Consider the following 13,528-nt stretch of genomic DNA (forward strand, 5'->3'; position numbering starts at 1 on the left):
TGACTGTATAAGGTATTATATTATAGATCTATTCGAGGTTCAACTTAAGGCAAGGACATATTTTAAAACTATTTTGATACTCACCTCCTATCTTGATAATATGAATGAGAATGTAGTCCATTTAATTTTTAAATCATTATCTGTCCATCTCTCGCATAGACCCCAGTTGTCGGCATGAGAGATTCACAAGACTATAACATTTGAATGTTGTAAAATGCTTCCCTGCCTGGACACCCACATTCAAATCATTTCCACCTCCTCAAAATAATTTTCAATAAAACAAAATATGCATGAGAGATTCACAAGACTATAACATTGGAATTTTGCAAAGTGCTGCCGTACCATGCATGGTTGGCGAGGACACAGATTGAATAAAATGAATTACATGGAAATAATGTTTTTATAACCTGTATGGGAGTACATTTTTAGCCTGTATAGTTTGTTGGACTATCCTTTTTGTAACATATCAAAGCGTTCTAGAAAAACCTTGCATGTTATCACAACAGCTGTTCACTTTACTGTTATCCTGAAAATTATTTCGGAATCAGCTGATGATTGTTGAAACAGGGTTCAAGTTTTATGTCTACTTTCACAGATAAATTCTTATTATTATTGATAGGCGAACATTGTCACTAATACAAGGAACAAAAAGTGTTTAATGTCACACGATTTCGACAAGTAAAATGTTATCAGAATATTAAAATTGTACATTCCCAAGACGCCTAAAAGATGGTTCTAGTTTTAGGAGGTCATAATTAAATGTAAAATAATAACATGCAAACAAACTAAAGAATACTATTTTATTAATTTAAGATTATCACCAAGACAGGCAGACAAACAGTACATTAGGCTATACATTGCACAAGAAGAGTATAGACTATTTTATGAGATTTAAGAGAATGAATGCAAATATATCCTGCTAATGAACAATCCATTTGATTACCTTTAAAACTATCGTCTGAACTGCCGGCTCTGAACAAATGTACTGCTACCCTCAGCATTCATTATTCTTAGAAAAAAATTCCAGGCGCATGAATGCTACATCTACAGACGGGAACGACCGATCCGCAAATAAGACCTTCAGGAAGTGCCCCGAATATGATGCTTTCGAATGCCAAGGTCGCATAACCCTCAGCGCCCGGAACATCAACTGGAGGAGCTCCTGACACTTTCAGGCAACATGGGTTGCAGAAAAGGTCGGACGCCTTGGAGAAAGCCAATGTTTTCCATAGGTAGGCCATTGTGTTGTTTAACATAATCATGGATTTATTATTTGTATTCTTATTGTTGATGACAGCATGCTCAATGCCAATAACATGGTTGCTAATCTGCTTCTATCTCTTTTTTTTAAATGTTCAGAATGGAACTGCCACTATGCTGTCCTGCAAGACTTGTCGAAGACCGACAACAGGGGTGGAGGGATGTCATCGACTTTTTTCCGCGAATCTTGGCGCTACCCATCCCACCATTTGGAAGATCATCGAGGCATTGCAATGATAGCAGCAAAGAAGTGAAATGAGAATGGAGCAGCAACTTCTGGGGTACCACCGCCATGGCAAAGACCACATTACCACAAGAAACAGAATGATCTGAAGTCACTGGCATGTAAATACTCCAACATCCATCTATTCATGTCAACTAAATGTGAAAAATGTGTTAATTTGACAAATAATGTTAAGTTAAGTTGACCTCTACTCAATAAAAGCTGTAAACATAAAAAATCAAGTTCAGTTAGCAAAGAACAATTTGCTCAGTCAACTTTCAAATCAGAACTAATGAGTCAAATAAACTAAAACAAGATCCCAGTTGTGTTGACAAAAAATCAGCTATAAATAATGTGTTCCCTCAACTTCCAAATTAGATCCAATAAGTCAAATGTACTAAATTAATATAACAGTTGTCTTGACTTTAAATGTCAATTCAGGATAACTACAAATCTGTACATTAACTTAACTTACAAAATTAAGTTAAATCGGCTAAGACCTATATGTTCATTTAACTTTTAAGTCAGAACCAAGATGTCAAATCAGTGCAACTGCCTCCGGTGCACATGTACTGTTGTGTGAGTTTGAGTCTGGGTTTGAACTTCTTAATTATTGACCGAATTGTGTACCTATTGTTTAATAGTGGAAACCATTTTTTTATTTTTGAATTTGTGAGTGTTTTTGCCTTTCCACATTGTGATAGATGAAAAATGCATATTCTATGCGTGTTAGCTTATTTTTATACCCCAGTTAAAGGGAGCCATGTAAGGCCACAATACAGCTCATTTTTCCATAAGTAAGAATCCATATGGGGTACCAACAATTGTCACAATTGTAATTTTGTTGATTTGTTTGTTTTAAATGGAATTGGATTGGTGCAACTTTTCTGCAGTGACTTCCCCCATATTCCTTGCAGCCAATAAATTCAGGTTTTGTCTGAGGGCAAAGGTCACGTGCAATATCTCATGTTCTCATTTCTGACACCAGTGGAGCAAATGTTAATGAATATGGGGCCACATAGCAGAGCAAGGGGAACTTTAGGTCTCAGAGCGAGTGACATGACCTGATTGAAACGCTTTTAACTCGGTTACACATGCACATGTATTAGTGATCCTAATATTGGGCCTAAGCTTTCATGGCTAACCATCTAACAATTCGTGTTTGGTGAGGCCAATGTAGTGAAAGTAATATGTGTAACGTTACAATTGGTTATAAAAGAGATTAACTACAAAAAACACTCGGAATGCATCAGATCACCTATCCCGTTGTTTGATGTTTGTGTAGAGTTTGGCTCCTTGTTTGCACATTGATAGGGGACATAAGTCAAACTTAATTTGGTTTAGCACTTACAAGCACTCCTTGTAATTCTAGTAATCAATTAATTATTAAACAAAAGTGTACAATGTATAGAATCAAACATATTTTTGATTTACTTGTACTATCACAATTTATTTTAGAACACAAGTGTTAATTTATAGGCGGCGGCATCATTTCAGGAAGTGGCTTGATCAGGACTGTGCTTCTGAAACTCTACTTCATTCAACAGCTTTCCAAGCTGGAGTGAGTAGCTTGGCAAAATGTGAGTATCTCCTTAAAAAAATTACAACCACTAGCATATTATTTACCTACTTTTCAGCACAAGAATAGCAAGGACATTAGCCACTATGTTACATGCTAGCTGGTTAGCACCGTACACACTCCATGTTAAAATGGTCATTTGGTTAAATTAAGCAAGAAAAAACATATTTGGCTACGTTTAGCAAATATTATTTTACTATATCAATTTGAATGGGATTACTTGTGCAATTCTGCTATGTGTACTGTATAATTGTAGCTAAGCTTGCTGTTATCATGCTTTTAAATAGTACTGCTCTAGCTAGCAACACACATGGCTCCAAATTGCAGACATGCTGACTAACTTTGTTTGATAACCTGTATAACAGTAGCTAGCAACAAAAGGCAACTGTAGCTATGCTTGTAGTTATAATTACTATTATAATGGGTGGTAATGAGCAGTTATCAGTTTATTTTACTACTTGTGGTTGTATTCAGTGACTTGCTAGCCAAACATCAGATATAGGCATGTGTAGCTAAGTAAATTCTCCAGGGTATGTTGTGGCATTTAGCTAGGATGCTGTTAGCTAGCATAGTGTTAGTTAGGACCGTTAAGACATGTGGCCGAATGTGCACATGTGCTGGTTAGTTAAAGTGCGTTTATTAAGCATGGCGCTAGATAGCACATGGTCGGAATTGCACATGTCTTGGAAATAGTTTGATAACCTGCATAATAGTACAAAGGAAATATGTTTGCTAGCCATGCTTCTAGTTAGTATTGGGTTTTTAAACTCATTTTTTCCAAAAATATATTATTTAAAACCTAAGAATATTCCAATGATTTAAATTAGCGTTATCTTGCAAGTATTAATGTTGGCATATTTTGTTAGTTTACAATTGTTAGTTTGGGTGTATTGAGATGTTATGTTAAACCATGTTATAAAAATGAATTTTGTAGTTAACAGATTTACCTAGACAGCACTTATATCTAGAATTTTTAACCAATTTCAGAATTTGCTAATTAACATGAACTTAAGTCATATATATATTTTTTTAAAGGTTTATGTAAACATTCTTTTTTTAGATGATTGGAAATCCAAAAGCATTATTCTTCAATGGATGAAGTGGAACTGTAAGTACTGCAGATTTGACACATCAAATCAACGCATCCTTATTAGACATTACAAATTGAATCATGGACATGATGCAAGATACATTGATGGATCAAGACTGTCAGTGCACCTTTAAAACAGAAATAGCACTCAAGATGCATTTGACTCAACACTGAAGAAATGTTCATGAAACAGTTACTGCTTGTATAAAATGTGACCTCTGTAATTTTTCTGAGCCCTGTAATGTTAAGCAGTACTTTTCTCATTTGTGAAGTTATTTCAACAATAAGGATTATATGCAAGAAGAGATTCAGAAAATAAGTCCTGACTGAGTAACTGTTTCTGCATCAATGATGACTACTTTCTCATTAACTTTAAGAAGAAAGGAGATTGTGATTGACATCAAATCTAGATGGCCAGTGCTGTTCACAGACAGAAAAGTAAGTGCTTATGTAAAATCTGCGAAAGGTCCAATAAGATTTTCTGTGGTTGTTGAAATGAACCCTTTCACACATACCATCACACGGGTATGATCGTTCTACAGTGGTCCCTGAAGCATACGATCACACCTGTGTGATTAGAACACTCGTTTAGAACTGCAGTGTATATATATATCATAACACAATCATCCTAACTGGAAAAATGTAGGCTACATTTGTCCTAGGCTGAGGAAAGATTGACCCAACACAAGTCCACCACTGACATCAAACATTATGAGGGGTGTCAGGGTCCGTGGCGATGACCATGCTGGCTCCTCATCTCGGCAAGGGACACACTTTGTACGTGGACAATTGGTACAGCAGTCCCATGCACTCGGAAAAGCACCAAGTGGTATACGAAGATATTTTTTCCATCTGATCGACATTGCTGTCCTCAACGGCAGCATAGTTCACCGCCAACTAACAGGTGAGATGATTACTGAACAAGGTATTTTTGTAATTGGATGTACAGTTCACATGCATCCATTATGCAATTATAGTGACAATATCTCACCCACCTACCTACTTCCTCATCATCCTCTAACTTTCCTCATCCTCCCCACTCCCTCATAGGTAAAGTAATTACCTACCAAAAATACAGAGAGAACCTCATGAGAGAGCTGCTGGAGGAGCACCACACCCCTCGGCGCCCATCCACTGGGGGTCTTCCTGCTGTAGACAATCCCCTACGCCTCACTGCACGGCATTTTCCCTGCAAAGTCCCTCAAACTGCTTCTCAAGGTAGTCGCACACGGAGGCATTGCAAAGTCTGCCTGTCTGGCGCCAGGAGAAGTAAGCAGAGGAAGATGACAAAATACATGTGTTTAGCTTGTGATACACCTCTTATGTATTTCACCATGCTTTGAGGAATATCACATGCTCAAGCATTATTGAGCACATCTGCTGCAATAAGTGACTGACTGACCTGACAGGTGACTTGACAAGTGACCAGCCATGATACTATGCCTTTAGAGATGGGGGTGGAAATGCAGTTGTTGTTCAGTCACTGCATGAATATTAAATATGGGTTATGCATATTCAGTTTTTTGTCCTCTAGTAAAACAAGTTGTTGAACCAACTACCAATACTGCAATAAAATAGATGACTATTACATATTAGCATATGAGTTTTCTTGCTGTGTTTTCATCCAGTAAAACTGTTAAGGGGTGTATGTTAGCATACAAAAGCTGTCCTCATTCTTCAGCTCCAAAGATGTCCAGCGCCAGTTATGATATTGGCAAATAATGTTTGTGATTTCTGAAAGTACAGAATAAAGAGGAATTACTAATTAGAATACAATATAAGGATATAGCAATAAAACAATGCTACAAAGTAACAAACACTACTATAAAAAATAGTTTATTGCATTGACAAATTAACAGATTTGAGTTATAACAGTAAGAAACTAACTTTTGAGCTCCACAAGGGGGCAGGGCAGAACAGAGCTATGCTGAATGGACCAAATAAACCATGGTCATATTTTTTTTAACTAGGTAAGTAATTTAAGAACAAATGATTTACAATGATGGCCTACACCGGCCAAACTCGGACAACGCTGGGCCAATTGTGCGCTGCACTATGGGACTCCCAATCACAGCCAGTTGTGATACAGCCTGGATTTGAACCAGGGTGTCTGTAGTGACGCCTCTAGCACTGAGATGCAGTGCCATAGACTGCTGTGCCACTTGGGAGTCAGAAAGCCAGGGTAGCTTCAAAATACAACACAAGCTAATAGTTCTCTGACGCAACTAGCATTGTTTTACAGAGCTAATAGAATAATGTAGCTACGTAAGCATGATTGACTATAACACCATAAAGGTTATAAAATGTGTAACGTTGCCTCATGTGTCTGCGGTTATAAGGAATATATTATGATCCATACATACAGTGAGCTACAGCATGCGGAAACTATAACGTAATAAGGTACTTTGATAGAAACGCAGCCTGGATTTGAACCAGGGAGTGTGTAGTGACGCCTCTAGTACTGGATGTGCTGTGCCTCTGACCGCTGCACCACTTGGGAGTCATAAGGCCATGTAGCTTCAAAATACAACACAAGATAATACTTCTCTGACGCAATTAGCATTGTTTTACAGAGCTAATAGAATGTAGCTACGTAAGCACGATTGACTATAACACCATAAAGGTAATAAAATGAGTAACGTTACCTCATGTGTCCACGGTGATAAAGAATATACACCATTATATTATGCACCATACATACAGTACGCTACAATAGAAATGGAAAATGTGAACACGTGAGCAGATCCTGTTCTGACGGGAGATGAGCAAATGTCTGCAGATGTGAACTGCACAAACAATTGGGAAGTGCTTGGGGAATTTTGTCCGTGTCAGAAATATCCCAAAAATGTAATTGTCCGCAAAAGTAAAAATGACTATTTTTATGTGAATGAATGAGGCGGAACACACAGAAATTCAAAAATAAAAACTTGTTAAATCATTTGAAATTGAAGTTCGAACAACCTATAAATATAAACAGGCTGCGTGCTTTAGTTTAAGGGCAGCGCGGATAAAATGTACTGTTACGTATCAATCACATTCTGGAATGGAGTGAACATTCTAACATCACGTGCATAAAAAAACTCACGCTGGGGCGACCGTTAGAGATATTTGGAACTCACGCATGAAAGGGTTAATAATATACACAGTTTCTCATATCTCAAGAGCTTTTCTCCCTTCAGACCTTTGTGCATTTTTAGATGAAGGTGATTAGAGGACACAAGGAACTACATAAGTTATGTAATATGCTTTTCAAAAATGTATTCCTTTTATCTGTAGTGCTCTTAGGCTGGGTGTAAAAATCCTAACTCTGACTGTTTATAGGTCGCACAAATGCAGGGCTCTATACAGTGTAAGTGTTTCACTCACATTTTCTGAAGTCAATTATGGATATAAACCATTGTTTTCAAAGTATTTCCGTCATTTAGCTTCATAGCTTGACTGAATCCCTTAACTATATTTAACAATGAGCGCAGAGGCAGTCACAGCCTGCCATAGATACATTTTAAATATCCCAACTAAGACTTAGCTATTTTTCATGTTTCCTAGCTATGTATATTTTAATCTCATGCTTAAACTGCAAAATCAAGATATATATTTCCAGGGCCTTAGTGCCCTGGATGATTGTTTTGTTGCACTGGCAGATTAGGCACCCCCTTAAGGCATTGTCCCTAAAATTCCTTCCCTGGTATGTTATGCTCTTCAAACAGGTTGCTCTGGAGTTCATGAGACTGACTGGTGTCTGTGGACCTCAAGAAGACATTTTATGAAGGCCTGGACAGTCTTGACAAAGACGTAGGTTCGATTATGTTGACATTAAAGTCTTCTGTACAGTTGTTACTTACGTTTTGGTGTATTGATAATTGCTACTTTTTTAAGTACATGTCAATATTGGGGATGAGACCTTATCATTGACAACCACATTAAGAATGTCGTAAAACAGTCAATTGTGCTTTTGTTGTTAGAGTTCCAATCAAAGGAAGAGAAACGCTGTGCTCCGAGGCTTGCCATACTTCCTGCGAGAAGACCCTACCAATTTTTTTTAAGACGTGAGGTATACAACCCTACAAGATAACCTTATGCTTTCTCCCAGGAGTGAAATTTCCTATGAATCACGATGCACTGTAACGTTCAATGGAGTCAAGTTGAATGTCTGTCACCATCTGAAGTGATTATAACACACAGGCCAAATCAAATGTGAACCAAATCAAATTGTATTGGTCACATACACATGGTTAGCAGATGTTAATTTGAGTGTAGCGAAATGCTTGTGCTTCTAGTTCCGACCGTATCTAACAAGTAATCTAACAATTTCACAACAACTACCTTATACACACAAGTTTAAAGGAATGATTAAGAATATGTACATATAAATATATGGATGAGAGATGGCTGAACGGCATAGGCAAGATGCAGTAGATGGTATAAAGTATGGTATATACATATGAGATGAGTAATGTATAAAGTGGCATTGTTTAAGTGACTAGTGATACATTTATTACATCCAAATGTTAATTATAAAAGTGGCTAGAGATTGAGTCTGTGTGTTGGCAGAAGCCACTCAATGTTAGTGATGGCTGTTTAACAGTCTGATGGCCTTGAGATAGAAGCTGTTTTTCAGTCTCTCGGTCCTAGCTTTGATGCACCTGTACTGACCTCGCCTTCTGGATGATAGCGGGGTGAACAGGCAGTGGCTCAGGTGGTTGTTGTCCTTGATGATCTTTATGGCCTTCCTGTGACATCGGGGGGTGTACGTGTCCTAGAGGGCAGGTAGTTTGCCCCCGGTGATGCGTTGTGCAGACCTCACTACCCTCTGGAGAGCCTTACGGTTGTGGGTGGAGCAGTTGCCGTACCAGGTGGTGATACAGCCCAAAAGGATGCTCTCGATTTTGTGCATCTGTAAACGTTTGTGAGTGTTCTTGGTGGCGTGCCAAATTTCTACAGCCTCCTGAGGCTGTTGCGCCTTCTTCACCACGCTGTCTGTGTGGGTGGACCATTTCAGTTTGTCCGTGATGTGTACGCCGAGGAACTTAAGGAATTGCAATCAGTTTTGATTCAACATTGTTCGTCAGTGGGCTCGCGCAGTTCCGTCTTCAATATAAACTTTGCATTTTAGGCTGTGCTTTTGTGTAACAAAGGACAATGATTCTCTACAATAATCAATTCATATCTAGAAATATAGTTTTTACAGCTTTTGTATGCTGGTCTTTTAAAAAGAAAGTAGATGGTGGAATTCTACACAGTGCACCTTTTTAATACACTGCTCAAAAAAATAAAGGGAACACTTAAACAACACAATGTAACTCCAAGTCAATCACACTTCTGTGAAATCAAACTGTCCACTAAATTTCACATGCTGTTGTGCAAATGGAATAGACAACAGGTGGAAATTATAGGCAATTAGCAAGACACCCCCAATAAAGGAGTGGTTCTGCAGGTGGTGACCACAGACCACTTCTCAGTTCCTATGCTTCCTGGCTGATGTTTTGGTCACTTTTGAATGCTTTCACTCTAGTGGTAGCATGAGATGGAGTCTACAACCCACACAAGTGGCTCAGGTAGTGCAGCTCACCCAGGATGGCACATCAATGCGAGCTGTGGCAAGAAGGTTTGTTGTGTCTGTCAGCGTAGTGTCCAGAGCATGGAGGCGCTACCAGGAGACAGGCCAGTACTTCAGGAGACGTGGAGGACAACAACCCAGCAGCAGGACCGCTACCTCCGCCTTTGTGCAAGGAGGAGCACTGCCAGAGCCCTGCAAAATGACCTCCAGCAGGCCACAAATGTGCATGTGTCTGCTCAAACGGTCAGAATCAGACTCCAAGAGGGTGGTATGAGGGCCCGACGTCCACAGGTGGGGGTTGTGCTTACAGCCCAACACCGTGCAGGACGTTTGGCATTTGCCAGAGAACACCAAGATTGGCAAATTCGCCACTGGTGCCCTGTGCTCTTCACAGATGAAAGCAGGTTCACACTGAGCACATGTGACAGACGTGGCAGTCTGGAGACGCCGTGGAGAACGTTCTGCTGCCTGCAACATCCTCCAGCATCACCGGTTTGGCGGTGGGTCAGTCATGGTGTGGGGCGGCATTTCTTTAGTGGGCCGCACAACCCTCCATGTGCTGCCAGAGGTAGCCTGACTGCCATTAGGTACCAAGTTGAGATCCTCAGACCCCTTGTGAGACCATATGCTGGTGCAGTTGGCCCTGGGTTCCTCCTTAATGCAAGACAATGCTAGACCTCATGTGGCTGGAGTGTTGAATCAAAGTTGGATCAGCCGGTAGTGTGGTTTTCCACTTTAATTTTGAGTGTGACTCCAAATCCAGACCTCCATGGGTTGATACATTTGATTTCCATTGATCATTTTTGTGTGATTTTGTTGTCAGCACATTCAACTATGTAAAGAAAAAAAGTGTTTAATAAGAATATTTCATTCATTCAGATCTAGGATGTGTTATTTTAGTGTTCCCTTTATTTTTTTGAGCAGTGTATAATGAATGTTGTAGAAAGAGCTGATTGCCAAAACAGCACAGAATGATAGATGAGGCTTTACATTGTTTCCCCCCTCATTTTCAGTGTTGGATGACCATGGGCCTTTGTGGCGCTATAGCGGACAATCAATAGTTTTTTGCAAATAGGAAAAGTACAGACCATGTTATACCTCAACTAAGAACGCATTCTATCTAGACCTGGGAGCAATCATGGTTGACTGATGTGCTTAAGGACCATGCTTGTTTCCTGACGCAACGCTCTTTGCTCACTAGGCTACCTGCCACCCCACTTGCCTGCATCAATATGCAACAGTACATTTGCAGACAGTGTCACAGAAAAATTGTTTTTGAGGATGTTTTGTAGGGCAATGCCTCTAATCTTTGCCTATTTTTGTTCTGTTTTTCAGAAGACAACTGATTCTGAGGAAGGCACCCGCGGAGTGAAAATCGGTGTCGTTGTGGATGGAGCTGAAGCAGGTGACCCAATGCCAGCTCATGTGGGTACATGAGCTTCACAATGTCCCAAATGCCTTTGCCACTTTGATTGGACTTCTTTAATGTCTGAATATGGATTACTCAAAATGTTTGAGGTCTACTTTTGAGGTAGTTCAGAAAATATTCTTGAAGATTGGTGCAGAAAACTACAGCAAAGGTCCATAGGCTGAACCGTCTTCTTCATTAAGACAACTAATTAGTGTGTTTTTGTTTTACTCGCAGTAGTTGAGTTCATTCCTCGGACAACGATGCTGTTATTTGCCTAAATCTTACAAATCTCCGTTTTGGGAAGTCTTAAGTTACCCTATTTTTATGTGTGACCTTCAGTCTACAAACTGAAGGTCAAAAAAGTGCATTCTGAAAATGTTTACACCATGTTAGATTTTTTCACACTCAACACCAACTTGTCATATAAACCGTTCTGAAGGTTGTCATTTCTCAGTGTTTTAATTTTTATTTACCGTGCCATAACCATGTTTCAATAGTTCCATTTACAAGTGTATGGGTTTCTTGGACAGTAAAAAAAAAAGTTTGACAAAACATTTATCTTTATAAAAAAAAATCTTAGGTGATATTGGTTAAGACCAATTAGTGACAGCAGAATTTGGATTCCTGTTTAAATGCACCCAAAGACATGCACCTAAAAACATGCATTGTTAGATTTTTTTTCTCTCATGACAATCAAAATGCGTTCTAGGGAACAATACATCGTTGCAAATGTATTTGTTTGTTAATACATAGTGTAATAAATGTTCTGAAATACACAATAGGACTATTTTGTTGTTATTACAAGCTAGATGGAATTAATTGATTTCGATGTAAGTTGTTGAATCGATCAATGAACTCTTGATAGTAAATCAATCATTGGAAATATAAAGCCATTTTAAAATGGAGATCAGCTTTACTAAATCTGAACTTTGTTCAACTGTACATACTGGGTTATTTTAAGTTTACATATCTTATTAAAGTAATTTTGTTGAGTTAGAACAGTGGTTCTCTACTTGCAGCCTGTGGCAAGCTTGTCTGTTATGTCATTAATAGTATAGTTATTTATTTGCTTGACTTGCTCATAGTCACAGTGTAGCACCACCAGCCAAACAGGTTGAGAACTGTTACAATAACGCAATGAAGTAGGCTTGACTTTAATTGTTAAGTCTTTTAAATGCTCAGAGCCTTTTTCATGCTCAGAGCACTTAACATGTCACGTTACCCTTGCTTAGACCATTCTGTTATGTAACCTTTAAATGTAGTAATGAAAACTGTATTACTAGTTACAATAACTTAATTGCAAGTTGACTTAACAAAATGTGAAATTAATTCAACTAAAAATGGTCGGTTATACTGACATGATGATGTGGACTTAAATGTTTTTTATTTGTCAACAGTAATGTAGCTTTAGTTATTAGAACTCCACATTTGTTAACATAAAGGTTTAAGTTTTTTCAAATAATGTTAAATGAACAATTAACAAATGTCAAATTAACCGTCTATTATTAGTCAAAATAAATGTAATAAAAGCTAGGGTAACGTGAAGTACTCTGAGCTTGAAAAAGGCAATGCAACCAGATCACTGGAAATAATAAGTTGAAACAATAAATCATTTTTATAGCCTACTTGGTCCCTTCGTGACAATTTCAACCCTTTCAATGACTCCAACATCCTTAAGAAGCTAGAGCACTAAGCACATTCTGGACGATTTGTTCCTAAACTTGTTTTTGTGTAGCCTACTCTTGTATTTTTTGGGTTATTTGAAAATGTTTTAGGCGTATACTTATTTTTGCCCTCTTGTTTTCTATTTAGTTAAGCTTTTTTTGTTGACAAATGTTTTATAGTGATTGGTTAGTGTAAAAACTAAATACAAGGCAAATACATTCGTTAAAACAAATAGATAGTAGAAATGACAGGCCTAGGCTGTTTTTAGCCTTCATCCTTTATGACCATATGAACAAAATTATATACAATATTCTGCCCATATTAACAAATTTATGTAGGCCTAGGCTACAATATTTTGCACATATGAACACATTTATTTTAGGCCATAACTGAACCAATTCTTGTAGGCTCTATATATAATATTCTGCCCATATGAACAATAGAATATTTGTAGCTAAATATTTTTTAATGAAAAGCAGACTCATGAACACAATCCTGCAATAGTAAACATGCAACATTTCACATTCTTTAATATCAGACTCATACACACAATCACGCAATAGGCTACAGCTTGCTTCACAGCTTCCCCAGGAAACTCAACATATTGTACCCTCATGTGGATGAAAGGGTAGCGGAGGAGGGAGTTCACTTCTGCTGCAGTGTTTGCTTCGATGTGAGAGAGAGATCGTCAAGGACTCCAGTCACCCGAGCCAAAGACTTAACTCCGTTACCATCTGGCAAGC

At 38.4% G+C, this 13,528-nt stretch overlaps 1 protein-coding gene and 1 long non-coding RNA gene across 3 annotated transcripts; both read left to right on the forward strand.

Annotated features, from left to right (window-relative positions):
• The first annotated feature begins 2,460 nt into the window (after positions 1–2,460).
• On the forward strand, positions 2,461–12,672 carry LOC112249688. Of its 2 annotated transcripts, none has more exons than XR_006083496.1 (6): positions 2,461–3,063; positions 4,098–4,170; positions 4,533–4,590; positions 7,860–7,944; positions 8,115–8,203; positions 11,045–12,672. It is a non-coding gene; the product is annotated as an uncharacterized LOC112249688 (long non-coding RNA). The 2 variants fall into 2 exon arrangements; XR_002953398.2 differs by having other exon boundaries at positions 2,462–3,063; positions 4,123–4,170.
• On the forward strand, positions 4,864–5,740 carry LOC121846557 (piggyBac transposable element-derived protein 4-like). Its single transcript, XM_042322593.1, has 2 exons — positions 4,864–5,056; positions 5,203–5,740. The coding sequence occupies exons 1-2, from the start codon at positions 4,864–4,866 to the stop codon at positions 5,493–5,495; spliced, it is 486 nt and encodes a 161-aa protein (XP_042178527.1). The 3' UTR covers positions 5,496–5,740.
• Positions 12,673–13,528: the final 856 nt, after the last annotated feature.

The sequence above is a fragment of the Oncorhynchus tshawytscha genome, linkage group LG01 (genome assembly GCF_018296145.1).
Source record: "Oncorhynchus tshawytscha isolate Ot180627B linkage group LG01, Otsh_v2.0, whole genome shotgun sequence".
Taxonomy (NCBI): domain Eukaryota; kingdom Metazoa; phylum Chordata; class Actinopteri; order Salmoniformes; family Salmonidae; genus Oncorhynchus; species Oncorhynchus tshawytscha.